Source organism: Aedes aegypti, chromosome 2, assembly GCF_002204515.2.
Source record: "Aedes aegypti strain LVP_AGWG chromosome 2, AaegL5.0 Primary Assembly, whole genome shotgun sequence".
NCBI classification, from domain to species: Eukaryota; Metazoa; Arthropoda; class Insecta; order Diptera; family Culicidae; genus Aedes; species Aedes aegypti.
Window position 1 is genome coordinate 455,292,473 of NC_035108.1, and position 26,814 is coordinate 455,319,286.

The 26,814-nt window shown below is 37.2% G+C and overlaps 1 protein-coding gene across 7 annotated transcripts in view; it reads left to right on the plus strand.

Annotated features, from left to right (window-relative positions):
- Positions 1 to 26,814, plus strand: part of LOC5570859 (ATP-binding cassette sub-family G member 1) — a 129,623-nt gene that overhangs the window by 19,990 nt on the left and 82,819 nt on the right. For all 7 annotated transcript variants that reach the window (XM_021848098.1, XM_021848092.1, XM_021848096.1 and 4 more), the window contains exon 3: positions 7,551 to 8,104. In XM_021848098.1, coding sequence (XP_021703790.1) covers positions 7,756 to 8,104 — 349 coding nt within the window. In that variant the 5' untranslated portion in view covers positions 7,551 to 7,755. The remainder of the gene's footprint in view (positions 1 to 7,550; positions 8,105 to 26,814) is intronic.

A 26,814-nucleotide genomic window follows, 5' to 3' on the forward strand; every position in this document is an offset into this window, starting at 1 on the left:
GCTCGGTGGTAGGTCATTTGGCATAAAGTCGTTTGGCATAAAGCCGTTTGGCATAAAATCGTTTGGCATAATGGTCATTTGGCATAAAGTCGTTTGGCATAATGGTCATTTGACATAATGGTCGTTTGGCATAATAGTCGTTTGGCATAATGAGTCTGAAACCAAGAAAATTTAAAATGACATTCGTTTTACGTTTCTATTGAATCTTTCTGATGGCATCAGGCTTGTTTTAGAGTCAATTGAAATAAATGACACTTTATTAACAATCATATGCTCTTGAATAAATTAAAGCATATTAGGAAAGTTATTGCCAATAGTATTTTATTATTCATCCAGAAATTACCATCTTTCTTTAATGCTTCTTTTAAGCTTCGTTATTGGAATAATTTTTGCACTGAAGATTTTTATATATTAAGCTCAAATTTACCCTTCTTTCAAACTTTCTATGTTTTTTTTTCTAAACATGTTGTAACCATAATTATAGACCTATAACCTGTATAAATAGTGTTGATTTAAAATTTAAATAAATTTCACCTACTTTTATACATAGGCTGGGCTTTGGAGCTATATTGTAGATAATTTTTGTTTCCAACTGACAGAAGGGCGGCAATCGATAACATTCATCTGTTTGAGTTATTGGCGATTATTATTATGCCGCGATTATTTTTGGCGTCGAATCTTCTAATGGTTTAATAATAAATTTTGCCTTCTTTTAAAAATAGGCTGTTTTATATTTTGCTATATTATCAATTCTTGAATGATGATTACTTGAGAACCTGCCAATATTCAACATATTTTTTTAACGATGAGCTATTTTCCCTTCTTTCGATAATAGACGGTGTTTTTAACGTACACTTCCGAAATTAAAATTGATATTGAATCGTTCAAAAGCTTTTTTTGCGTTAGAGCCACAAACATTTCAAACGAAAAATTATCTGCTCTCTTATATAGGCTATTTTTGCATTATGTTGTAATAATAGGTCTTTGGATTAGAGCTTTTAATATTTTGCAAATAAATTTTCCCTTCTTTTATCAAGTAGTTTTCATCAAGTGTTACGTCCAAACTGGGGCAGGGCTTGATCTACTGCAAAATATTCTATGAGCAAAATATTCTACTGCAAACTTTTTTTGCCAATTTAATATTTTCAAATATGTATATCGCAGCATGCTCAAAGATACTCTAAGTTCTGAGATGTAGAAAAAAATATCATTCCGAAAAGATTTTTCACCAGACCCGTTACGAGTTTTATTTAGTTATGCTCTCTAATGTCACAACAATTTTTGACATTCATAGCTTGGAAAATCTCTGAACGAAAACCATGCTTATTGAAAATCTACTATTTTTTTGCTTTGGGCTCTGTGGTGTTGATCTCGGTAAAAGATTCATAAATGCCGATATTCATTCTAAGTCATTCATTATGCCAAACGACCATTATGCCAAACGACCATTATGCCAAATGACCATTATGCCAAACGACTTTATGCCAAACGGCCTTATGCCAAACGACCTTATGCCAAACGGGGTACAATTATTCGGCTCTGTTTATGGATCACAATGAGAGTGTGTCAGCGAATGTAACACGTGGTGACACACAGTGATCGGCGGCAAGCAGTGGGTGGTGTACTGCCGTTCTACGCATAGTTGTCCCATGGTCCATAAGGTTTACATAGAACATGGGACAAGTAGGCGTAGAACGGCAGTGCATGTCTGTCTTTTTTTTCGTGGCTTCGTATTCCACGAACGATAAATGTCATGCGTGTTGTGCGAATGCAGGCGGATAAATGGGTTAAAATTTACAAAGCCTGCGAGCCTGGCAAATAATGATTAGAATTAATGATTATCAGGCATTGCCGAAATCGTTCTCAATTAATTTCAAAGCTCAATCAAAGCAAGCGAAGAGAAATATCGCATCTGTAGCGATTTATGACGGGCAATGTTTCGCAAGTTGTAACAAGTTTGAAAAACAGCAGCCTCGAACGAGAGTCCCAATGCTAGAGCGAAGATTAAATTGATTGTCTCGCTTGTTTATCATTGGGGGTAGGTGTTTTACTTAACTGGCATAATTAACAATTCTAGATCATCCTGATATAATCAGAGCTATAACATATGATGATAAACGGGTTATCATGACATACTCTCAATTTTCTCAGACCTCAAGCACTAGTGATGACAAAAGCGAAATGCCCTTTTAATGCCAAACTAAGGGTCTTACTAATACAAACATTTTTTTTTCAACTCAGCTTTCGTCTAATGCTACGTTCCAAAGCTCTAAATGCATCTTTCCGCGTGAATTCCTAGATCACTGTGCGTGCATGAATAAATACTCGCATAAGTAAGAATCATATCAGTACCCGCATAATTAAGAATCATATCAGTACGGTTTCCCAAACTATCCGTAACCATTTATGACAATATTACCTTTAACACCCAAAACTACAATAAGACTACATTTCCATGAACGGTTTTTACAGTCTGGCAAATGGTAATTTGGAAAAGTACAATGTGGGGAATAGGCGGTTAAGTTATGTAACCATAAAAAAATCGTAATTTCCTCGAACAAAATTTTCAATGGATAGTATCCCGAATTGTTGAATTACAATCCATTTTTTCAAACCTCTACTGTTTGGCAAACGTTGAAGTGATGGTTGGAGAATATGCGAAAAAAAACCTCCCTGGGTCCCTTTCGTTTCATTTCTCTTATTTATTTTTATTTTGATATTTTATTCAAGACACTTTCATTCATGCTATTCAGAAGCGCTTAATACATTTATTTAATGTTTGTGTTCTGAATTAAATATCAAAATATAAAACATACATTTTAGACAACTCTCATACTAATGTTCCGGTGGCCTGTTTAATTCAGTTCAGTTTCACAGCGGTTCGGCAGCAAAGGTTCCAAAAATTTTAAATGAAATCTTGTTTTTATTTGATAACACAAAAGAGCATATTATTGCAACTAATTTAGCAATTTTTCCCGCTCACATAACGGCTATATCATGTTTAAACTTTAATTTAAAAATTTGGTCCATAAATGAACCTTGACACTTTAGATCATTTTTGACCTTCGCTTTGTCGACAAAAACACCACAGGGGTTTTAGTTTTAACAGCCTCCTGACACCGCCTATACAACCCCATTGAAAAATAACGAGTAAACATCTCTGGTTCCTACTGGGAAGTGGTTCCCACTGACAGCTCAATGTTTGTAAACAAATAACCGTTTGAGGAATAACAATCGATGATGGCGAAAACTTTTTCTTCGAATTTTTTTTCCCGCATAACAACAGCTATTCGAACAAGCAAACGGTTGCAAACTATTGGATTGCAGTACAGCAAGTCAATTTGGGTTGATGTGATTAGGTAGAAACACATTTTAGTATTGGAGAAAAAATTCCCCAATATGATTAGGCCAATGTACGTTGTTGCTCTTGAGCTTGATGCTGACCACGAAAACATGGCTGCCTAGCACCGGGTTGAGTTTTAACACTGGGGTTCTTCCTATCTGACATTTCGGAAGAGACGCGGAAAACAAAATACACCCAAAATTTGAGTTTAAGCTAAGGGATGTGAAAAAATCTAAAAAAAATGTTTTTTGGAATTGAACCAACGGAAAACATTAGAAAATTGAGTAAACATGTGTTTTTGGCCTAAACTTAAGCGTTTGGCACTAAAATTGGGACAGGGCTTTAGGACCCTATTGCATTGATTTCAGGGATGGTCTTTGGCCTTTTTTTGAAATTTGATTTGTTCTCCAGGATGTAATATGGTAGAGACGAATCTGAAGCGGCTGTCACTGGATTGTTGTCCGGTTTTCTAGAAAATGGATCAGGGAGAGGAGAATCATAACACAGGCCAAATTGTCATTGAGTTTTTAATCTTACCTGTGGATAGAAGGAAGCTGCAGCTGCACATGCTGTTCTTCCGATGGCCACTTTGACTTGAGTCGTAGTAAATCGACCCTTGCTCCGACAGTAACGGCAGCGAATTTTGGCCGCATCGAATTCTAATGGATGACGACATTGGTAGCGCACTATGGGCAGGTACAAACGGCACTAATTCCATTTTATAATCGCGTTGATTTAGTTGAAGTTTTCCAGAAAATTATCGGAACCGTTTTTGTTTTTTTTTCCTATCGACTTGACAGGCACGCAAAGAAACACATTCTTAAAAAATTGCAAGCAGCTGTATGTCTCTTAGCGATAAAAACTATTCACATGCTTTCGCATATTTTTACTTGGAAATAGGAGCAAAACATTGTTAAGCCGAGATGTATTGCTCTACGATTAGATAGGTTGAAAAAAATAACATATAGTGAAACCATTCCGCAGACAGTTAAATCCCATTTCTGTCGAGCTTTAATTTTATATTGTTCAACACCATTTGGACTCTAACAGAAACTGTCACAGTTTGATATGGACTACTCATTAGTTTCTAGCCGTAGGTTTCATATTGTTCGACATAAAATCAACTATTTGTGAAACGTTCACCGTATCAGTTAAATCAAACTTATTGTTTGGAATTCATGACAAATTGTATTTTTCGATGCGGGTACACCCACATGAAGCCATTTCCAAGTTTCTCTCAGAATTAGAAACTAGATATGTGCACAAGCGCACTGATCGAAAAAAAAGTCCGTTAAGTATTCGCAGAGTGGTATAGGTTTTAGTTATTTTGCTTACACTGATAATGAGAGGTAATATCGAACAATGAATATTCCCAAACATAATGCATGGTTCATCATGGTGTTATATTCAATGCAATATCTAAATTTTTTCATTCAACTGTAACAGACTCGGAATACATGATAAATGGTAGCTTATTGACAACTACACATGAGTGTAGTCGTGAGTGAAAATATGAAAAAAAGTCAATGAGTGAGCCTGCTAGACAGACTATGGGTAAAATGGCAAATAAGTGCACCGATGCATGATTGCAATAAATAATGCCTCATTTATCTAAATGAATGGATCACGAACTGGGGATTCTTTCCAGGGAAATGATGAGCAAGTGTTAGTTTGCTGAGTGAACTGCTCAGCGCTCGGCATGTTCTTCTTCTTCTTTCTGGAATTACGTCCCAACTGGGACAAAGCCTGCTTCTCAGATTTGTGTTCTTATGAGCACTTCCACAGTTATTAACTGAGAGCTTTCTTTGCCGATTGACCATTTTTGCATGTGTATATCGTGTGGCAGGTACGAAGATACTCTATTCCCTGGGAATCGAAAAAAAATCCTTTACGAAAAGATCCTCGACCAGTGGGATTCGAACCCACGGCCCTCACAGCATGGTCATGCTGAATATCTGCGCATTTACCGCTACGGCCATCTGGGCCCCTGCTCGGCAAGTTCATTCCATCGTTTTATCGAGCAAATCTGTGAACTCCAATAACTCCAATAACACTAATTGAGCTGGAACATCTAGGCTAGGCCTAGCCAGAGTCAAATGTCAGAAGCAACATTATGCGGTGGATCAAATTTTTTTCAATGCAGCAATATTATGTTTTGTTTAATGAAACAAAAGTTTAAAATTGAAAAGATCTTTAGGAAAAATTTTTAATAGATATTTGCTAAAAAAAATCAAAAGAAACTTGTATTAAGTACTTTACCGTTTAATTCCACTAGAGTTTGTATCCTTTGGTAGATACCCGTACTTCGACCTCAACTGTAAGACCGTCACTGTTGTGTACTAGACTCGACTAGATATTTGTTGGTGCGATAATCTTGCCGAAGATTCTATGGGAATTATGCACATATTTTTTCCTGAATGCAAGATTGTTTTTAAAATTGTGTCCTGAACACTGTGACAATGTTTTCCAGGATTTAAAAAACCCATTCTCAGAACTCTGACAGCAATTTTCGTAAGATTCTGTTAGAATCTCATCTAGTACTGTTTGAAAATTCTGTCGAGAGTTACCTAATATTCAAGTTCGGAATTTCGCGATAATCCACTGTAGGATTATATGAAAAATGTCCTTATGATTTCGTCAAAACCATGCATTTGATTTACTTTAAAATCCTGTTCTGAAAACCAATAAAATCAGTCCTACTCAGAATTTTGTACAAAGTTTATTAAATATTGTGAGGGAACCTTTCGCAGAATAATATCCTGGATTCGGAGATAATCATAGCTTCCTACCAAGATTCTATATGACAATCTTGCTTAATATTTTGGGAATCCTTCTTAAGTTGTCCTTGAAACATATGTGATTAATTCACTAATTTAAACGAATAATTACTGAGTAAATTTAACTTGAAATATCATTTGATAGGGACCACGATAGCCGTATCGGTAAACGCGCAACTATTCACCATGACCATGCTAAGAGTTTGAATGGCACCGGTAAAGGATCTTCATGATAATATCTGGACTTCGCAGGGCAAAAATAGTAAAATGTTAAATAAAGCTCTCAGATGATAACTGTGGAAGTGCTCATAATAATACTAAGATCTTGAAACAAGCTCTGTCTTAGTTGAGACGAAACGTCAGAAAGAAGTAGAAGCCAGCTCATCTGAATTGTTGGTGTTTCAACCCTACATCAAGCCTTACACCAATGCCTTTTTTCCTGAACCACCGTGATTTATTTTGCCCAGCATAAAGCCAATGAAAATCCCCGTTGAACAGCCGTCAACCGAGATTGGTTGTTTCATTTCATTCCCGTTGCAATAAATCCCTTCCCTCGCCGGTCCCTCGTATGGTTTGCGATTACCAAACCGCGGAACGTGAGAGTGGAACGATTATAAACACAAACACTCGACGCCAGCAACTTTTCTGCGCCGCTGATAATGAATTCCGCACTCTCAGAACCAGTTCCGCCTTCTCTGTCAACCTGTTGGGTGGTCGATAGCGAGTGGTGGCGAAGGGCGACGCTGGGAAACAGCTGATAGGTAGACGCGAACCGTTTTCAAGTGCACGCTTTCGTGATCGGTTATTTGCTCTGGATTTGAGTCAAGGTTCCGATCAAGCCATAAGGGAGTAATTTGGATCAATCATGGCCAAAATTATTTGCCGCACTTAAGGGTGCGATAAAATAGACAATGACTCATTTTGTTTAGAAAATTTTGTACAGAAATAATATGAATTTTGAATAATTATAAACAAATAATAAAAAATTAATAACTCAATCATTACAAAATATTTTTTTTTTTCAATATTTTTAACGTTTCTTCAATGCAACTACAACCTGTGGCATCCTATTACTGCACATATTCGCATAACAGTCACATTTGTATAGCAAATCCCATATAATATAGGACTGTTATGCGAGTATGGGCAGATTAGCTAGGGTCATTAATTCAATTATGGTCAATAATTCATTCTAGTTACTCCACTGTGCAACGCCGCTACATTCGATCTCTTTCGAGACCCGTTCCTCTGCAAGTTCTCATCATTATCTATCGATATGGCTATCTTCAATCGATTATGAACGTGAACTGTGAATCTCATTTGACCGAGAAAATGTAAATTATGAGAACAATGCATGACGCCTTCCTAATGATGTTTATCACTTAGTTTTCCGTATTAACCTAGAGATTCAATCATTACTTTCATTCCAGGTAAAACGGATTAGAACAAGCTTCCCACCGGTTGCGTACCGCTCGAAACATTGCCGGTGAAAACAAACAATGCTGCGATCGTAGATGTGATTTTGCCCTCTGGTTAGGAAGACAATTATCGAAATAGCCTAAGTCGGAAGATTCGGCGCTTGCTTGCGAGGGGGCAGTTTGCGTGTCACAAAGATAACTCCGGCACTTGAGCAAGATGACCGTTCCCCAATCATCGTCATCGTTAGCCCAATCGGGCACAATGGCTACGGGCTTCAGTCCTAGTGCAACCGTTACCCAGTCCGGAACGGCTACGGTAACTACGACGGCCAGTAGTCCAACGACGGCATCCGCGTTCAGTTGTTGTCCAGCGAATGGTGAGAGTTCGTCTATCGGGGAGGATTCGATAGAGTTGAGTGACAGTCAGGGGAACAATAACACGATGTATCACAATGGGTTCTTCGAGAAGGAGGATTACCACTTTCCCAAGCGGCCAACGGTTGATATCGAGTTCAGGGACATCCGGTACACCGTGAAGAAGATTAATTTCGGCAAAGCTAAGATAGGTGAGTACTTTTTTGAAATGAGTGACATTTTGTAATATAGGTTCACATATTTATGAACTCAGGTAGATTAAATTGTTCCTCACGTTTACATAGTATTTTGTGTAAGTTGAATGCGAATTGGTGACGCATTTTGTCATCAGGTCATTATTTAAACACTCCAGTGCCTAAGTTTGAGCTCATCCCCTCAGAAACATACAAAAGTGTTTTGTCCATTTCTCTTTGACACGGGTAGCTGACACTGAAGAAGGGTACAAGTCGTAGTCGCGTAGGCGTATCTACCAAAAGATAAACAATTAGAGCTGATTCAGAAGGTTCAATATTCAATTCTACTCTCTTGGTTCACTTTATTGAGATTTTTCTCAGAAGGTTTGAATACGTAAAAGTGTTAGATGTATAATCACATATGATCATCATATTTTTGGGAGGAGGGGAATTATATACACCATGAGAAAAAGAAACAGGATACTTGTCATATCAAGCAATGACCCGGTCTTGATAGGGCTTCAACATATATTTAATCGCTTATATTTCGCATAAGGGATAGTTATATAACTTTTCTGATATGTAATCAATTCATGTATGGAATTGCTTAATCTTACTTGCGCAATCCTTGGCCAATCGACAAAGTAAATAAGCTACGAAACTAGAAAGGAGATTGGGCAAATCTGGTCCCGGAATGTACACGGATTATTCATTAGAGTGGTTGACAAATCGTTTTTGCTCCACACCGCTTATTCGATTCTAGATCAAATTCTGAGTGTCCTCTCAAAATTTGAGCTCATTCGGATGAAAATTGAGACTGCACAAGCCCTTCAAAGTTTATATGGGAAAAGCAAGCAATTCATTCAATCGGTCAAAGTGTTCGCCCATGTGCTCTTCGGGATTTGAGCTTTGTTGATACAGTGAGATACATTCATCAGCTACAACTTTGCCGAAGACCGTTTTTAAATCGGACGCCCCAGTAATTAGTTATTGATTATTATTTGTATGAACAATATCGTCAAAACATATGTAAAATATTCAGTTGTTCAAATAACTCTAACTTGCAAATCAGCAAATATCTGCAAAAAAATTAAATGTTTTTTGTAACATCTAAGGGCGATATGACGCGACAAGAGTTGTTTTTGATGTTCAAAATCATCAAAATTAATAAAGTGTTATAATGAGTTTTCAATCAAATATTTTTTCCATCCTCATGCTCGATAAAAGTATTGAACCATAAGCTTCCAGATAGTGCATAACTTTGTGGAAATATTGCATTCATAAATTATAAATTTTGTGCTTTATTTTATTGTTACATTTTTTAAGTTTTCTGACTTCAGCCGATTTGGAATCATAAAAGTCATAGAAATTTGAATTTGAGTTAAATTTCAATTAAGGATCATAATAATATAATACATGACATATATTTTGAAATGATAAAAAACATAAAAATCTCAAAAAAGTTTTTGGTAGTTTTGGCCGCCCCTTTATATGGAGCCCGACCGTTGTGCGCTGCCTTTAAACTCCGTACCTGTGCCTATTCAAATGTTCGTCGTAGTGCTATTTCCACCTTTCAATCAATTCTTCTCCCACGACAAATATGTTTAGCCCAATTTTTCTAGTCTCATTTAGCACTTTAAAATGATGTATGGGTCATCTGTGTATCTTCCGGGACCAAATTCCATACATTTTAGACCGATCTCCTTTCTCAATCTTTTCTATCTTTGAAAACGAACAGAATATTTGTGGATAAAAAATAATAACTGCCTGTCACATAGTCTTCGAATAAATAACCTTTTAAAAAGTTAATTATTTATTGAATGCTAATTCTTAAAATCTTCTTGAAAGATCAATATTGTGTGTCGGTTCTAATTACATAATGCTATTTTTTTAATAATTTTGAAAGTCATTTGATCCACTTGGTCTCTACTGTAATCGTTTCGCTTCGCAGAACGAATAATAAAGTATTTAAAAATTTATTTATGTAGATAAAAATTCTCGCTAAAAATATTTTATCTCTCCAAAGATGTAAAATGTTAAAAAATGTCAAATTCCCGATACTCACATTTTACTATGAAAAATATCAAAATTAGAGTATTTTTCTCCATTTAGTAGAAACACTGTCAGTACCGGTATTCCGTAATACCGGTACTCAGCAAAATTATTCGGTACTAGAAACCCTACTTGAAACGCTACCGAAACTCTGCAAGCTTTGAATGGAAGTTATTATACAGAGTACCCCGCTGGTTTGACCGAATTTCGCCTGAACACTTTTTAATTTTCATCTTGCTAACTTACACATAGTTCAAATTAAAAATGATCTTAACGTCATAAAGTTCTTGCAATGGAGCGGATTGAAATGGGAAATTGTGGAAATAATCGCAGAATCGAAAAAAAGAGGTTAGAAGAAAGGCGAAATTCTCTCGATCTTTGATCTTTCGAAGTTCGAATTAAAAATGAATCCAAATTTTTAGCATGAGGTATTGTTGAAATGTTACATATTTTCGGAATGTTTCAAAAACGGTTCTGAAAGGGCGTGGTGCCGCCATTTTTAGAACATCATGTTGTATCGTAAACGGGATTCCATCATGTGAGAACTATTTTTGATGGAAGCGTTAACATATGAAGCTTTATATTCGAATTCGAAAAATTGATGAGATTTTGCAAGATTTATAAAAAATCTGTTCTACGATCATTATTTGATGAAAAATTATTTTTGTAATCAAAATCAGAAAGTAGCCTTCGAAGTACTTATATTTGTTGAAAGTTTGCTTGATGTTGAATTCAGTTTTTTAACATTATTGTATACCAATTTATACAGACTTATAACGGTATTTGTCATGCATGTTTGAACTAGAAACACATTTGTATGCGATTTTTTCTATCAATTCTGTTATTTTATGAACAATCCACTAATCCTAGTTCTCTATCAGCATTCTTCGATCAAGTTTCAACTGCAATGATGCCAAATAGTAATTTGGTTGTCGATTTTCATGTGATACCCATTATCAAAGTTACCCCAAATCCGGATATAGACCTTCGATTATATGAAGAATTATAAGTCCATTCAAAATTAATCGTTAAGCAATCTTTCAACTGCAATCGATGAGTTTTCTTGTTTTAAAAATAAAAATAATAATAAAAATATTCAAAACCGAATGCAGAAATATTTAGATGTTCTTCCGAAAAAACTATCACGGTACCATCTTTCGTCAGCTCAAAATTTAAAAGTTTTCATCCAGATTAGAGTTTTCAATCCCGGGAACATTTCCCGGGAAATGAGATTTCCCTGGATTCCCGTTTCCCGGGGAATGATTTTCTTTTTCCCGGGATTCCCGTATTTCCCAGGAAGCTCTGTTGCAATGAAGAATTGAGCATCTCTATTCAAGTAAACTATCGCACAATTTACTTTTCATATCATACCAACAAATGTCATCACTAGATTACTAATAAAATTTTGATGTTTTTTTCGTAATCGAATAGTTATTAATAAATGACGATATGTTTTTCCAAGAAAGTTCATATGCAATACAATATAAAGGAACATTCGAGAGATTTATTCAACTATTTGAGTAGATTTATAGACTTTTTATGATTTCTTTATTTTGTTGCTTTCTATACGAGCTCGGACCTCGTTGATCCATCTCGCTTACGGTTTCTATTAAATGTAACAGTCACAATGTTTAACGAAAGACTCTAGTTGGTTTTTATTATAGTGTTCGAAATGATTGATTAAGGGGTCTATTTTATTAGTCGAGTCGATCAAAAACGACTCGACTGGAGTCACTGTCGATCAAAAATTTCGCTCGACGCGACTCTGTCACTCGAATTATTCGGCAGTTGTCCACTCTATGTGACAAGATTAATATGGTAGTCGATGGGTGACTTTTGAAATATGCATGCCTTCTGTGTTCGACAGTGACTGCAGACGAGCCACATAAAATGGTTCGATTTACAAAATAGATCCTAAATGTTGGCAAGTATTATATGAATTTAAGATGATTTGTCTAGCATGACCTGATGAAGGCTTCAACTATCAAAAAACGAAGCCAACAGATATTTTTGGAGAAACATAAATAAATTACTCACAAATAAGAGAGATAATCGTGTCAATTTACTGTTCTAAAATATAATAAACATTAAATATAAAAAATTTCGAAGAACTTCATCAAATTAGCTAAATTTACAGGCTTTTAAGGATTTCCCGGGATCCCGGGAATTTCCCGTTTCCCGGGAAAATTGAAAACTCTAATCCAGATTGAAATAGACGCCATGCCATAGATGATACATAAATTGAGACAATATGGCACATGTTAAATATTCAATGGATCTAAAATAATGAATTTTACCCAGAAGTAAAAAAAACGTAAAACCGTCGATCAGTAAGAACTTTAATTTGCCACTGGAGTCTTGGAATCGATTCCATATACCTAAGCGTCAAAAAATTCTGTTGCACGTTCTTCAAGAGATTGCTTGAGATTTTTTTAGATGTTCCTTCTGTAGTTCTTCCAGAAATACCTGAAATAATTCTCTCAAGTATTCTTTCAAGGAATTTTTATATAATAATATTAATTCCACGAGAGCCATAGAAATTCTTGAGGAACGTTTTTAGAGATAGCTAACTCATTTCAAGTAAACTACTTTGCATTTCTTCAAGATGAACTGAAAAACTATCGCTAACAATTCCTTTAGAGATTCTTTCAGTGTTTTCTGCGAAAATTCTTATCTGGATTAGTCCAAGAAATCTTTCATATGGCTCCATAAACTCCTGCTGTGATTGTCATAGAAGTCTTTCCAGAGAGGATAATCTAGAATTTCACCATATGTTCCTCGTAAAAAAATATTGCAGTGTTTCCATTAATTCCTTCAAAAATTGTGTCATGAACTGTTCCTAGATTCCGGCAGGCATTTTTCAAGAAGTTCCATCGAAAATATCTCCTGGAATTTCTCAATTAGTTGTTGAAACTATCTCTCTATAGACTCTATAGCCTGCATCAATTTTTGCACGGATTCCTTCATGAGCATTTCTAGTATTTGCATCAAGATTTTTAATGGAATAATCACCAGGATTTTTTCTGGATTTTTTATAGCAAATTTTCTAAGGATTTCTACAGTAAATTTCTCTCAGAATTCCTACAAGGTTTCTTCTTCAGGAATATTTTCATGGACTTCTGTAAAAAATTTCCTTCAAAAACTCTCTCTCTCAAGGAATTCCTAAAGATTTTTTTTTTCGGAGAAATCAAAGGAGAAATTCTTAAAGGAACTCATGGATAGAATTCCAAAAAGAATAACTAAGCAAAACCAATGAAAAATTCTTGGACGAATCCCTGTACATATTATTTCCGACACTCTTGGAAGAATCCCTAAAATATTACCTAGGGGAATTTTGTGGCAAATTCTCTGGAAGGAATTTTAGAATAATCCATGAAGATATGTCACCATTTTCCAATTATTCAAAGCAGGTAGTTGAAAAGTCAAGCTGAGTCGTCGTCACCAAACATCCAGGCATGAAGCCATGCTGATCAATGGAAATGTAGCCCTTAGCTTGTTCCAATATAGCACCGTTCACGATCATCTCGAACAACTTCGATGCAGAAGAATGGCTAGTGATAGCTTTGTAGTTAATAACATTCCGTTTCTCACCCTTTTTATGTAAAGGAACCATGAATGACTGTTTCCAAATCGCAGGGACAGTCGAATCACCTAAAGATTGATTGAAAATCTGGCATAGTAGATCGGCCAAAGCATTCATACATCGACAATATACGGCAGAAGGTATACCGTCCGGGCCACGTGAAAAGGTGCATTTCGGTTTAGCATTTCAGTATACAGATTTAAAAGGTCCCTAGGGACATCTGAAACAGCAGAAGCCACCTTAGATGGGATTATGGGTTTCGCACCGAACACAGATGAGAATTGGGCGGCAAAAAGTTCGCATTCCTCCATACTGCCCATAAAGGCATAACTGTTCCATATGGAATTAGTAGGCATTGAGAAAACAGCGCTCAAAGTTTGAAGTTTGCATTTTCATATGAATGTTTATAAGTTTCTAGTAAATATTTGAATGCAATATTCATTTAGCTTCACCCCACAGAACACTCATTTTGCTAATATTGATCAGTAAAAAAAATAAAGTTGAACATAATTTCAGTTTTGCAGTTGCTATTGAGGTTCAAAGCTCATATAGAGACTGTTATGCCTTTATTTTTCAATATGGTACTGCACCAACTTCAACATTTTCAAACAAAGTGCATACATTTTCATATGCCTAGTGAAGTGCATATTTAAACATGAATGTTGCGATGAAAAAAGGTGTTGGTTCGGAAATCAATATGGGACAGTTATGCTTTTATGGACAGCATAGGTGACGATGAAACAGCGTCGTTCTGGAAAACACTCATCGGGATGGTCGAGCTTTTCCTTTTGGGATTCATCTAGTTCCAATACTGTTCTGGATTTCGGTGAAGTTTGGATTGCATTCGCAACACATACGACTTGTAAAGCGATGAATTTAGCTCCCGACACTCATCACATGTGCGATAAAAGCTACGTATTTTTTCAAGCGATCGGTGGCGACGGAGTTTACGTTGAAGAGTATTACGACGTCGTTGCAAGTTTCTTAAGAGCGGAGTGCAGGACGACAAGTTGGAACATTTGTGTTCAATCAATTCGCTATGACGGAGCAGAATGTTTCAGCCTTATCGCTGGCCGTCAACCCGTCCAGAAGACTTCTTGAAGGAACCCCTGGGGGAATTCCTATAGGAATTCCCGGAGGAAACCGAGAATTTCTGCAGAAGGAGATTTCCAGAAGAATCTTACTCTTACTAATTGAATTCCTAAAAAAAAAATCCTTGAGGAATTCTTAGAAAAGAAAGCTCTCAGTTAATAACTGTGGAAGTGCTCATAAGAACACTAAGCTGAGAAGCAGGCTTTGTCCCAGTTGGGACGTAACGCCAGAAAGAAGAAAAAGATGCATTGTCTTTATCTAAATTTGAACCTTTCTCATATTGGGAATCTGACTCAGCCGCTTTCTGCAACGTATCCTTTCAAAGCTGCATACATCGTTAATTTAATTAAAGCAACATCGAACCATTTCAAAAAAGGATGGTAAAAAATCAGAATATGTAATAGGAAAATTTTGAATATATAAATATTTTTCTATAACTTATATAAAAAATCAGCACAGTTTGTGATCCAAAAAATTATATATTGTTGACCTCAGAGCTTTTTTTTGTGGATTGACTATTTTTCCTCAATCCGACTGGGATTTAAGTTAACTATCCTCAATACAAGCAATTTGACTAGCAAATTTTTCTAGGATCATTTAGATCAGCAGAAAAGCAACTATTGTTATGATTTAATGAGTTTGATGATGATGTCAATTTCAGTGTTCAAAGCAATCTTATTGCTGATACATTCATCCAGTAATAGTTTAGGAACTAGAAAAGTGCTGCCCTTATTTTAAATCACGGGATTAGTACCAGCTGTTACCAGGAACAATAAGAATCATTCCCGCTAATGGTGCTGTAATTATATGCATGAAAACGGTTTCCACCCCCTCATCATTACAATTAGTCTTTTTTTTCAATACATTTTAATGACTGCATCCTATGGCCTGTTAACACCTTAGGCGTAACAGTATACTTGACTACTTACATTCTACCCCGGTCTCGTAATCCCTTCACTTTCCATACCTACTGGAAAAGGACACTAATCCGTCATCCGTAAGAAATATAGGCACAGGAAGTAACCCTCAACTGATTCCGGATATACTACCGCAAGGCAAATGGAACTTGGTGGAAGCGATTGATCAGTAGTAAATGATAGTATAGTAAACCTTTTCAACTCACATCGGTAAACATCGATGCATACTGAAGGGGGAAACTTTCCACCGCACTATCAACTAACAAGCGATAGATTGCGCAACTTTGAACCGGTGGTGGTGGTGACCCGAATAAAAAGTTGCAATTGATTTATTACATTGAATTTTCGAGCTGTTAAGTGAAATACCTGTAAATAAATGAAACCCGAATTTAGTACTTTACCATTCAATTACACTAGAGTTTGTATCCTTTAACAGATACGCGTATTTCGACCTCAACTGTAAGGTCGTCTTCAAAAGCTGTTTAGTTACTGCAGAGATCTACAATCGTTTTCAAGTTATTTAGATATGAAGCAAAAAAGAAGTTCATAGAAGTTCATTTCGTTTTATGATTAAACTGTTGGAAAATAAGGTATTGCAAATATTTTTTATCAGGGCATGAAGGGCTTTTACTTCGCTGTGAACTGACATGACATGCAAATGTATTATCAGCTCGACTTGACCGGTAGAATCAGCCACAACACAAGCGTGTAAAGATCGCGTAAACACCGTAATTGTAGGGAAACATACGACTTTTCTCTCCCAGCAGCAGGAGTGACCATCAGTTGGGTTCGTGTGCTGTAATCGAGGAACCAACACGCACCACGTAAGGATGTGACGTCACACGTGACAATGAAATTCGTGTACCGGGGGGATATATTGAAACGATCAGTATCTTTTCTTATAAATATGTAATGGAATAATTGGCCAAATTGCCCACCACTTACAGTGCACAATAGGGTGCAACATAAAAAACTCAGTGTTCGAAAAGTCATGGTACTCAATCATAGAATGAAAGATATGCTTATTTATAGTATTTTTTGTAGAACAAATCAACTTTCTAAAAAGATGTCCAGAGGTTTCGCCAGATAGATTAATACGTTACTAGTTTCGGAAAATTTTCGTTTTTGTTGTCTACATAATCTAAGATCATGCTTGCTCCTGCGGGGGCGGGTGACGAGGGCAGGATCAAACATGTCGCCGCGGATCGTTAGTAGTGTTTGATCTATTGATCGAGTCGCTTGCTCTGCCAAACACGGCTGAAAGCTGTCTAGAAAAGCAAGACCAGTAGAATAGCCTTCAGATTTGTTGGAACGGATCAAATTTGTTACACGTAATAGTTGATGAGTGGTCGAATGCCCTGGGCGGAGTCCAAACTGTTCATTGGCAAAAATTGAATTTTCGTTGATGTGGGCCATCATTCTGTTCAAAATGACCTTTTCAAAAAGTTTACTGATGGAGGAAAGCAAACTGATTGGACGATAGCTAGAAGCTTCCGCAGGATTTTTGTCTGGTTTTAAAATTGTTCGATACTCTACCAGGGCAATTCCGGAAACGACAGTTATCGTAACGGACATTATTGCTCATCTGCCTGGCACGAGCCTCGACGACTCGCCTACGCGAAGGGCAAGCCCAAAAATTTGACTTATGATTGCCCCCGCAATTCGCGCATATGAACTTTTCGGTATCTTCCTTCACTGGACAGACGTCCTTAGCGTGAGAAGAACCTCCGCAAATCATGAATTTTGCATCTATGCGGAATTTTTTGTACCATGACCCCACTTTTGGTACCGACGGCACTGAGTTGGGTGTTGGTAATTTCCTCCGGGTTTCTGGAAATGCTCCCATGTCACACGGACATCGAACATAAGTTTAGCTTTTTCTAAAGCTTCAATATTATTTAGATCTTTTTTGTTAAAGTGCACTAAATAATATTCTTGAGAAAGCCCTTTCCGAACAATGCCAGATTGGGTGCTCTATTTCATAATGATTAATTGGACTGGAGAAAACCCAAGTAAATCATTTATTCCATTTTTGATCTCTTCAGGTGACTTATAGTCGCTTGAGAGACCTTTCAAGACGGCTTTGAACAATCGTTCAGTTTTGTCGTCATAAGTAAAAAAAATGTGCTTCTTCTCTGCAAGATGTTTGCGAAGAAGTTCTCGATCTTTAAGAGTTTCCGGCAAAACGCGACAGTCTCCTTTCTTTGCGATTTGGAAGGAAACCTTGATTCCCCTTATGGAGTTCAAGATCTCCTGCCTAAATCCCGCAAATTCGGAACAACTGACCACGATAGGCGGCACTCTTTGCTTCCTCACTTGAATCAAAGAGCTTGGGCTAGAGACTGCTTCGGTTTGGTGTTCGGAAAATTTGTCTAGAGCATCGAACTGATTGCTCATTTCGATGCAATTATCAACATTATCCATTTCACCCTTGGAAAAAAGTTCGCATTCCGGAGAAACTTCCTTTCTTTCATTCTTTCCACGTTTAGTGACAGTTTTAAATCCCACATTTTTGGAAGGAAGTTGTGAATTCAGAGATTCACCCTTCCTTTTGTTTGTTGTTGAAACCATGTTTAGTGAATAAACGAAAGAAGACGAGACCTCCTAAGAGGATTTTTCCCAAGACGGTTGTCAAGAAGGATTACCACCGATAGTTTTCGCCAACGGGTTCAACGAAAGATCGAAGGCACGGGTCCAAACAAGAATCGTAAAGGAATCAATAGTAGAAAAAATAGTACCGTTTTTAATTTTAGCACTGAAAAGTACTGTTTTATTGCTTTAGGTAGTTTTAGAACTTTTAAGAGCAGAGAGAATTCGTGTACGCACTGCACGAAGGTACGATGTGCACTCGAACAAATCAGTTTAAAGAATTATAACGAAAGGCATTATCAATATATTTTTATTTTCGAAAATTTATATTCCGATTCTGGGCTACCCTAGTACGCAATCTGTGCCATCGAATCAGCAATAGCAACAATTTCACCGATTCCTCAAGAACGCACCTCCGAACGCTGCATATTTACCTGTATGCTTGCCCAGAAGGAGAAACCTGCCGGTAGCTTATTATTATCTTCGCAATGCTGATTGCCTTTGCCCGGATCGCCATTCGTCCATTACCTACCTACCGCGCTCTCACAGCGCAACCCCACCACTCACATTTGGAGTTTCTATCAGTCGAATTGATATAGCTGCCCATGAGCAAGCGAAATCGAAGCCATAAGTACTAGGTGCCTTCTTACCAACCTACTCCCCTCCCAGTACTCGATTTACTCGGCAGAATTTGTTGCTCACTTGGCAAACAGATTGACTTCGGTTTAACGAGGTGCCTCTCTAGAACAGACGTTAGAACAAACGAAACGAGTCAAATGAGGTCAACTGGTTTCCACCTTTGACTGCCTTCGACTGGTACAGAAGCGACTGATAGCTGTCTCCGGGGTAAATATGCTCAGTTAGATGATGGGCTCAAGTGATGGGTTCTTGGAAATCCACTCGAAAGTATCTCGAGGGGTCTTTGAAGCTTCTTCTTCTTCTTTCTAACGTTACGTCCCCACTGGGGAAAAGCCTGCTTCTCAGCTTAGTGTTCTAATGAGCACTTCCACAGTTATTCACTGAGAGCTTACTATGCCAATGACCATTTTTGCATGTGTATATCGTATGGCAGGTACGAAGATACTCTATGCCCTGGGAAGTCGAGAAAATTTCCAACCCGAAAAGATCCTCGACCGGTGGAATTCGAACCCGCGACCCTCAGCTTGGTCATGCTGAATAGCTGCGCGTTTACCGCTACGGCTATCTGAGCCCCTCGAAGCTTCTGCGAGATATTCTAAGGTTCAGTTTACCTAATGAATTCTATTTCACTCAAAACAGGTGTTAATTAGCGAGAGAGTATTTGAGGAAACGCGAAGAACTTATTCTTTATCATAATACCCAGTTCGAACGCCAGTGACGTACCTCTACTATTAAATCGACAAACATCAATTAGTGTTTGATCGACGCGCAAAAAATAGCCAGTCCAGCCACAACAAACGTAGCGTGTCTGGATCCCATATTTGGATTCACAAAACAAAACGCTCATAAGTCGGCTAGGACCATTCGTCTGAAACGGCCACACAGCTGTATTTCCTCGGTCGTCTCGCTACTTGAAAGTTACTTACAGTCAAAAGATGGTTTTTGAAGATTTGCGCTCTGCTCGGGAGAGCGTGACTGTTCGTTTACCCATCAGCAACACTGTCAAAAGTCCGAAGGTCGATTTTGTGCTCTGCTCGGGGTGCAAATTAATAATTTTTGCCCGCGGCTGACCAATGGAACGCAGAATTAAGTTCAGTATCGAGCTGGGTTCAATCATTTTGCTCATTGGGAGAAGACGTTGGTTTTGTTTCGGAAGGTACTGGTGCGTCACTGCCAAGGACGTGCGCATTTGGCGGAATTCCGCACTGCTACGTTCATGATCAAGGCGATGGAATTTGCCCAAAACGAAAACAGATTGGGGTAGTTTTCCGTGGAGTAAATATTTATCCAATTTTTTAGCGGAAGATAAACATATCTAATATGTATATGATTTTATTGTAGAGGATGGACGTACAACAAACTAACAACAATTGGTTGTCATTACTCTTCTTGACACTAGCCTTTCTTTTAATTCAATTCCTATAAGTGTTACATAAAACAAGATCGTAATAAACACTCTAGTACACGACACTAAAGACGGCCTTACAGTTGAGGTCGAAATACGCGTATCTGTCAAAGGATACAAACTCTAGTATAATTTACAGAACTTCCTTCACGAAAAGATCCTGACAGTGGCGTAGCTAGGGTTTTTGAGGCCCGGTGCGGAGTTATATTCGGGGGCCCTTCCAAATAAGGGTATGTACCAGTTGAATAGTCAATTAATCAAAACAATGATATACTTTCAATCAGTATCAATATGTAGGATTGAAAATAATGGATATTGTGTTCATTTTTTGATGAAATTGGTTTTGATTTTTGTTTAGTAATTAAAAGGTCAATTAATGAAGAGTAATATACCGATACGACCACTTCAGGTGGTGGCTTAGTATCTAAAAAAAGGAACATTAGAGGTCTCATGCCTGAAAATGAAACTAATAAGAGACTGAAAAAACTCATTTCGATATAGATTCCTCAAGTAATTCAACCAGACAACTCTGAAAGTATCTTTTTAAAAGTTTTTGTGGGATTAAGTGATTTCCTTCAGAAATTTCAGCCGAATGTAATTGAAGTATTTGTTATAAATTTGCTTCAATTTTTAATTCGAAGATTTCTTCAGAATTACATTGAACGATTCCTTCGCGGACTTTTCAACGAATTCCTCCAGAATTTTCATTCGAGGCACATTGATAAACTCAACAAGAACTTTTTCAATGATACCCACAGATTTTTTTTTTTCAAAGATTCCCTCAGGAAATTTTTCAAAAGAATCCTCATTGAATTGTTATAAGACTTCTCTATGATTTTGCCCAAGAAGATGCTAAGTACATTTTTCAGATGTTATTAAAGGGGATTTCTTAAAAAAAAAACGGATATACTTTTATACGAAATCGATATCACTGATGAAATACGTGGTAAATTCCTACAAAAGAAAAGTCTTTCAAAGATTCCCGGATCTCTTCTGGATTCTTGACAAAGTCTTGGATAAGTCTATCTTTATTAACGAGATGTTTAGCCCTGGGCTAGTTCATCTCGGGACCAACGGCTTTACTTCCCTTCCGAAGGAAGTCGCCACTGAAATTTTTAGTGACTATCTTGGGGATGGGATTCGATCCCAGGTCCTCGGCGTGAGAGACGTGTGTTCTAACCACTACACCAGGTCCGTCCCCCTACTGTCGATTTGATGGATATATAATTGATTTGTCTTTCAAAACCATGATAAATTACACCTTGTTCGGTTACTCGCGAGTGAATATTCGTGAACTTTGATTCTTTACTCGTGAAGTGCTTCGTGATACGAACATTTTCACCGATCATTGTCATCGTATGTGATTGAAACATACATTTTCTCGATTTTCTCATAAAAATTTCAAGTTCGTTGAGAACCTCAGTCCTTCCGTTAGACTCGATGAATTTTCGTTCTAATTATCACTGAAGCTTCAGGGTCCGAGAAAACAAGTTTTAGGATATCAAATATCAGAAGGCTGACAGTAGAGGCTCGTTCCCCGCCAATTAGAAGATTTGTGTTTTCATAGCAATTTAAGTATATAAACAGAAGTATGATGCTTTACCGATTACGTGCTGGTAAATTGCTTATTGCAGTCCACCATCTCCTAATATTTCTTCCCAAAAACCACTGCAGTATCTATCAATTGAGTAAAACTGATTTAACTGACTTAACTCACGAAAGTATACACCATCACCAGCTCTGCCTTTGAGAAGGGAGCCATTGACACTCGGCTCCATCCCATTACCCCGAATGTCATTACTTCGAACGCCACTACCCAGAATGAGCCATTACCCGGAATAGTTCCGAATTCAAAGCAGTAATTTTTTAAGCAATAAATTAGCATATATTAGCAGTTACTACAAAATACTCTGTTGTTCCTTCCTATTATTTTTTATCAGACTTTCTTTTGTTTATAGGCGGATCTAATGATTCTAGTAGAGCGATTATTGACATCATAGCTGCAAGTTTTTCATCAGAAATATTACATTATTTCTGAAATTCTTTCGAATTGTTGCTGGAAGAGCTAGCTTCTAAAAATTAAAAAAGAAACTTAGTTCTCATGAAGAATAGAATATAGGCTATAATATTGATAAAAATACTTCATTTCGTTAAAGCATAGAGTTTTCCTTGTTAGATTTATGTTTCACATTCCCACATTCATTTTTTTTCGCTGTGATGTAGATGGAAGATTGTCGTGATTTCATCCTTCTGTCGATTCTGTCACATGTGTTCCAGCGTTTCTATGCTAAGGCGCAGTGATTTTGGCTTCCATATGATCCTTAAGATCAGTACTTACATCGACAGAATCATGGTGACTATTCATTGATGTTAACGCAAAAAAAATATGGCTGTGAAATCGTTGAGGTGGCGTATTGAAAACATGATAAAACACGGATTTTTAAGATTTTCATAGTTTTCATTCTCCTTAGAAGTTCAGTACCATCTTCTAAAATAAGTTGTTTTTATGGGCTCTTCTGTGTGCATTGCTGTTATATTCCGTGATTGGCTGTGCAAATTTTGGATCATGCATGCTGATTATTTTTGCATAAGAGAGAAGCACAAGATACTCTATGCTCTGGAAACCGAATAATTCTAAATTCCACATAATTCCTAACCGTCATATTCTAATCTGGCATCCCAGGCATTATCTTATTGCGCGCTTAGCGCTATGGTTGTTCAGCTTCTACAACAGTATTCAATATCGCATTAATTAAAATTCCACTCGACAAAATTCCACAATTATCAATCTCAAAACGTTATGCTTTCAGGGTAATGGCGTTCGGAGTAGTGCCGTAGATTCATAACATACAATATTGTTTCATATGGCTCAACCCCATTACCCCAAACACCATTACCCCGAAAGCCACTACCCTGAATGAGCCATTAGCCTCACAGAAAGAAAAATCCATGTAAATTTCAGCGTAAAATCATGCACATGAAGGGAATGCTAGAAAAGTCGCAAATTTACACGTCTTCTTCTTCTTTCTGGCGTTACGTCCCAACTGGGACAGAGCCTGCTTCTCAGATTAGTGTTCTTATGAGCACTTCCACAGTTATTAACTGAGAGCTTTCTTTGCCGATTGACCATTTTTGCATGTGTATATCGTGTGGCAGGTACGAAGATACTCTATGCCCTGGGAATCGAGAAAATTTCCTTTACGAAAAGATCCTCGACCGGTGGGATTCGAACCCACGACCCTCAGCTTGGTCTTGCTGAATAGCTGCGCGTTTACCGCTACGGCTATCTGGGCCCCCACGTCACATCGTGTAAAATTACAATAGGATCATGTAAGTTTCCACTATACATCGTGTAATCTAGCATGGAGTCTAATCGATTACGCGACAATTGGCATAAATTTACATGAAGTTGATGTAATTTTACATGATGTGTCATGTAAATTTGCGACAAATCTGGCATTCCCTTTATGAGCACGATTTTACGCTGAAATTTACATGGATTTTTCTTTCTGTGCTGAATACTGTAATATTGGACTGACCACGGCTCGTGTGTATGTGTCTCTAATGTGAGCTGGTGATTACCAACGGCTCCTGGTACAGTTTTCATGAAAGAGATTCCCATCTTTAATGCACCAGCTTATCCCTGTTATTTTGATTACAGGTTTTTCTCTACTTTGAACACAGGCTATTCCTTGAATTCTTGTTGTGATAGTGATTATTGACATCATAGCTTCAAGCATTTATCATAAATTATCCATTCTTTCTAAAATAGGCTGTTTTTTTTGGGTAATTGCTGGAAACTGCCACTAAAATTTTCTTCGGAACTTTGAATATATTGTGACGAATTACATCCAGAATGAGTAGAAAAAATGAAACTATACATAAAGTATGTTTCGTTTTTATCAACATGACCGGAAATTTCAAGTTGACAAAAGCAGAATAATTTTCTTAGACAAAATATTTTATAAATTTTAAAATAAAATTGCAGTTTTTCAGGATAGTATATATTTTCATCATATGAATGTATAGTATTGATGTTTGGGACTGTGAGGAGCGTTCATATTGTTCGTTCCTATGATCTCGTGAAAAAGTTGACTCCAATCAATCAATTTGGTTCTGGGATATCTCATCAATAGATTTAGTTTTCTTGGTTACAATTTCAATAAATGTAATGTGGAGTTTTAAAACGATAATTACATAAATATGATGTATATCATATTCGTAAATATAAGTACAAGGATCATTTTGTTTTTTTCAATAAAGATTCAACAAGAAACAACTTTTTTTCTTCTCTTCATTCTAATCCTGCTGCTTCTTCTTCTTTATAGCATAAAATACCAACTGAGAAAAAGCCTTCTTCTCCGCTTGTTCTTATGTACACTTCCGCAGATATCAACTGAGAGACAAGACAAGACTCTTAATTAATATTTTGATGGAGAAAGCAAATTAGGGAGAGGACGTGCGTGACGTGGGAAAGTCCAGTATCAACAGTTTATCAAATTGACTCTATGACACTACCCCGAACGCCACTACCCAGAATGCCACTACCCCGAACGCCATTACCCCGAAAGACATTACCCCGAATGGGCCATTACCCCGAACATCACTTTCTCGAATGGGTCACTACCCCGAACGCCATTACCCCGAATGCATAACATTTTGAGACTTATTCTAGTTAGAGAGTGGGGAGATAATTGTACGATTCCTTATGAATATTTACTGAGTTTGGCTCAACAATGTATTTTTCAAATATTAGATAATAAAAAAGCAGCTAGTTTTTCAGCAAATAATTTTTACATACTAAGTTTTGTTTGGATTTGTCCTCTAATTTTGGTGAGATTCAGACAGCCACATTGTAATGCTCTGAAGAACAGCCTATTCCGAAAGAAGGATGTATTTATTTATGAAACGGATAGCTTTAATATGCACAAAATTAGGATGTAGTAAAGTCTCATATTGGACGTCGGTACCCACTTCCTTTACTCGTTTTTTTAGTTGTGGTGCTACAAGCATTAAGATTTTCTTATAGATTTTGTTTCGTAAACGATGGTAGTGGAAGATCACCCTGATATAGTCGCTACAAGTGTTCTTCTGTGGAACCCGCTCAAAGACCAACCTGATAGACAACCGTTCCGCTATAGCAAAGAACCGTTAATACACTTGTACATGTTAGAAAAATGGCAGCCTCTATTTGCCGCTATAGTTAAAAACTGTCGTTGGTTTGTGGCAAATTTCTGGTGAAATGTTTGCAGCTATGGGCTCATACACAAATTATGCCACGCTCCAAGGGGGAAGGGGGGTAGGTCAAGCGTGACAAGCCTTACAAAATTTTCGGAGGACTCATACAAAAAACGTGACAAAGGGGGGGGGGTGGTTACATAACCCTAAAACAATGATGTGTTTGATTCAAGACAATGAAGAAATGATGATGGCATAAAAATGGTAACAAATCCATAATAGACCTGTTTTCATACAGGAAGATAAAATAAATGGGAAATTTCGTATTAGAATTAAAGAAGGATTCACTTAAAAGAAAAGCTGTTACTGGTGAAACGTTTACAACTATGGAAAAAACCCATATTCATAAGAAAGAAAAATATTAGTTTAAAAACAAAATTGAAACATGAACACCACCAAGAAGTCCAAATACCGGTGATCACGCAGCTGTTCAGCAGCTGTTCAGCTGTTCAGTAATGGGTTCGAATTTTTGCGCGTTATTAAATTTGTGAATAAACCCTTGAACTGTGAAAGTGCCCTCTGAGCTGATAAACACTCAGGCATTATCTCAGAAAGAATAAGAAGAATAAAGTTGCCAACAAGACATTTCGAAAATATAGCTGACATATAAACGAAGGGAAAATATATGATGGACATTTTACTAACGAATTTTACGCTCCATTAATTACCAGTTTTCATTAGAGATGCATTTTGCCCGCAATCTCATACTATTCGGGGTAATGGCTCATTCGAGGTAGTGGCGTTCGGGGTAACGATCCATTCGGGGTAATGGCTTTCGGGGAAGTGACCCATTCGGGGTAGTGGCGTTCGGGGTAATGGCGTTCGGGGTAGTGGGATGGAGCCATCAAATTATCAGCCATTTCAGCCCTTTTCCCTCTTCCTATATGCGAACTTATTGTATGGATATTCCAAAATTTTTAATAGATTTTGCTGGACCTCTTCCCCTATCGTTGGAGCAGGACCTCATCAATGGCTGTTTGTTATTATACTCTGTGCAATGCTATCTAGTTAGAAAGATAAAAGACAATGTACAAACTATGACGGGGTGGACAATCTTATAAAAAATAAAACAAACTTAAACATGTCCCTTGCGTTGCCCAAACATTTTTGAATTAGTTCCAAGGTGCATCTCTTATAACAAAGAGCACTTCACCCTCACATAAAAATATCTATGATGCCATGTTGTATAAGAAAAAAAGAGGTCTCTGAAACT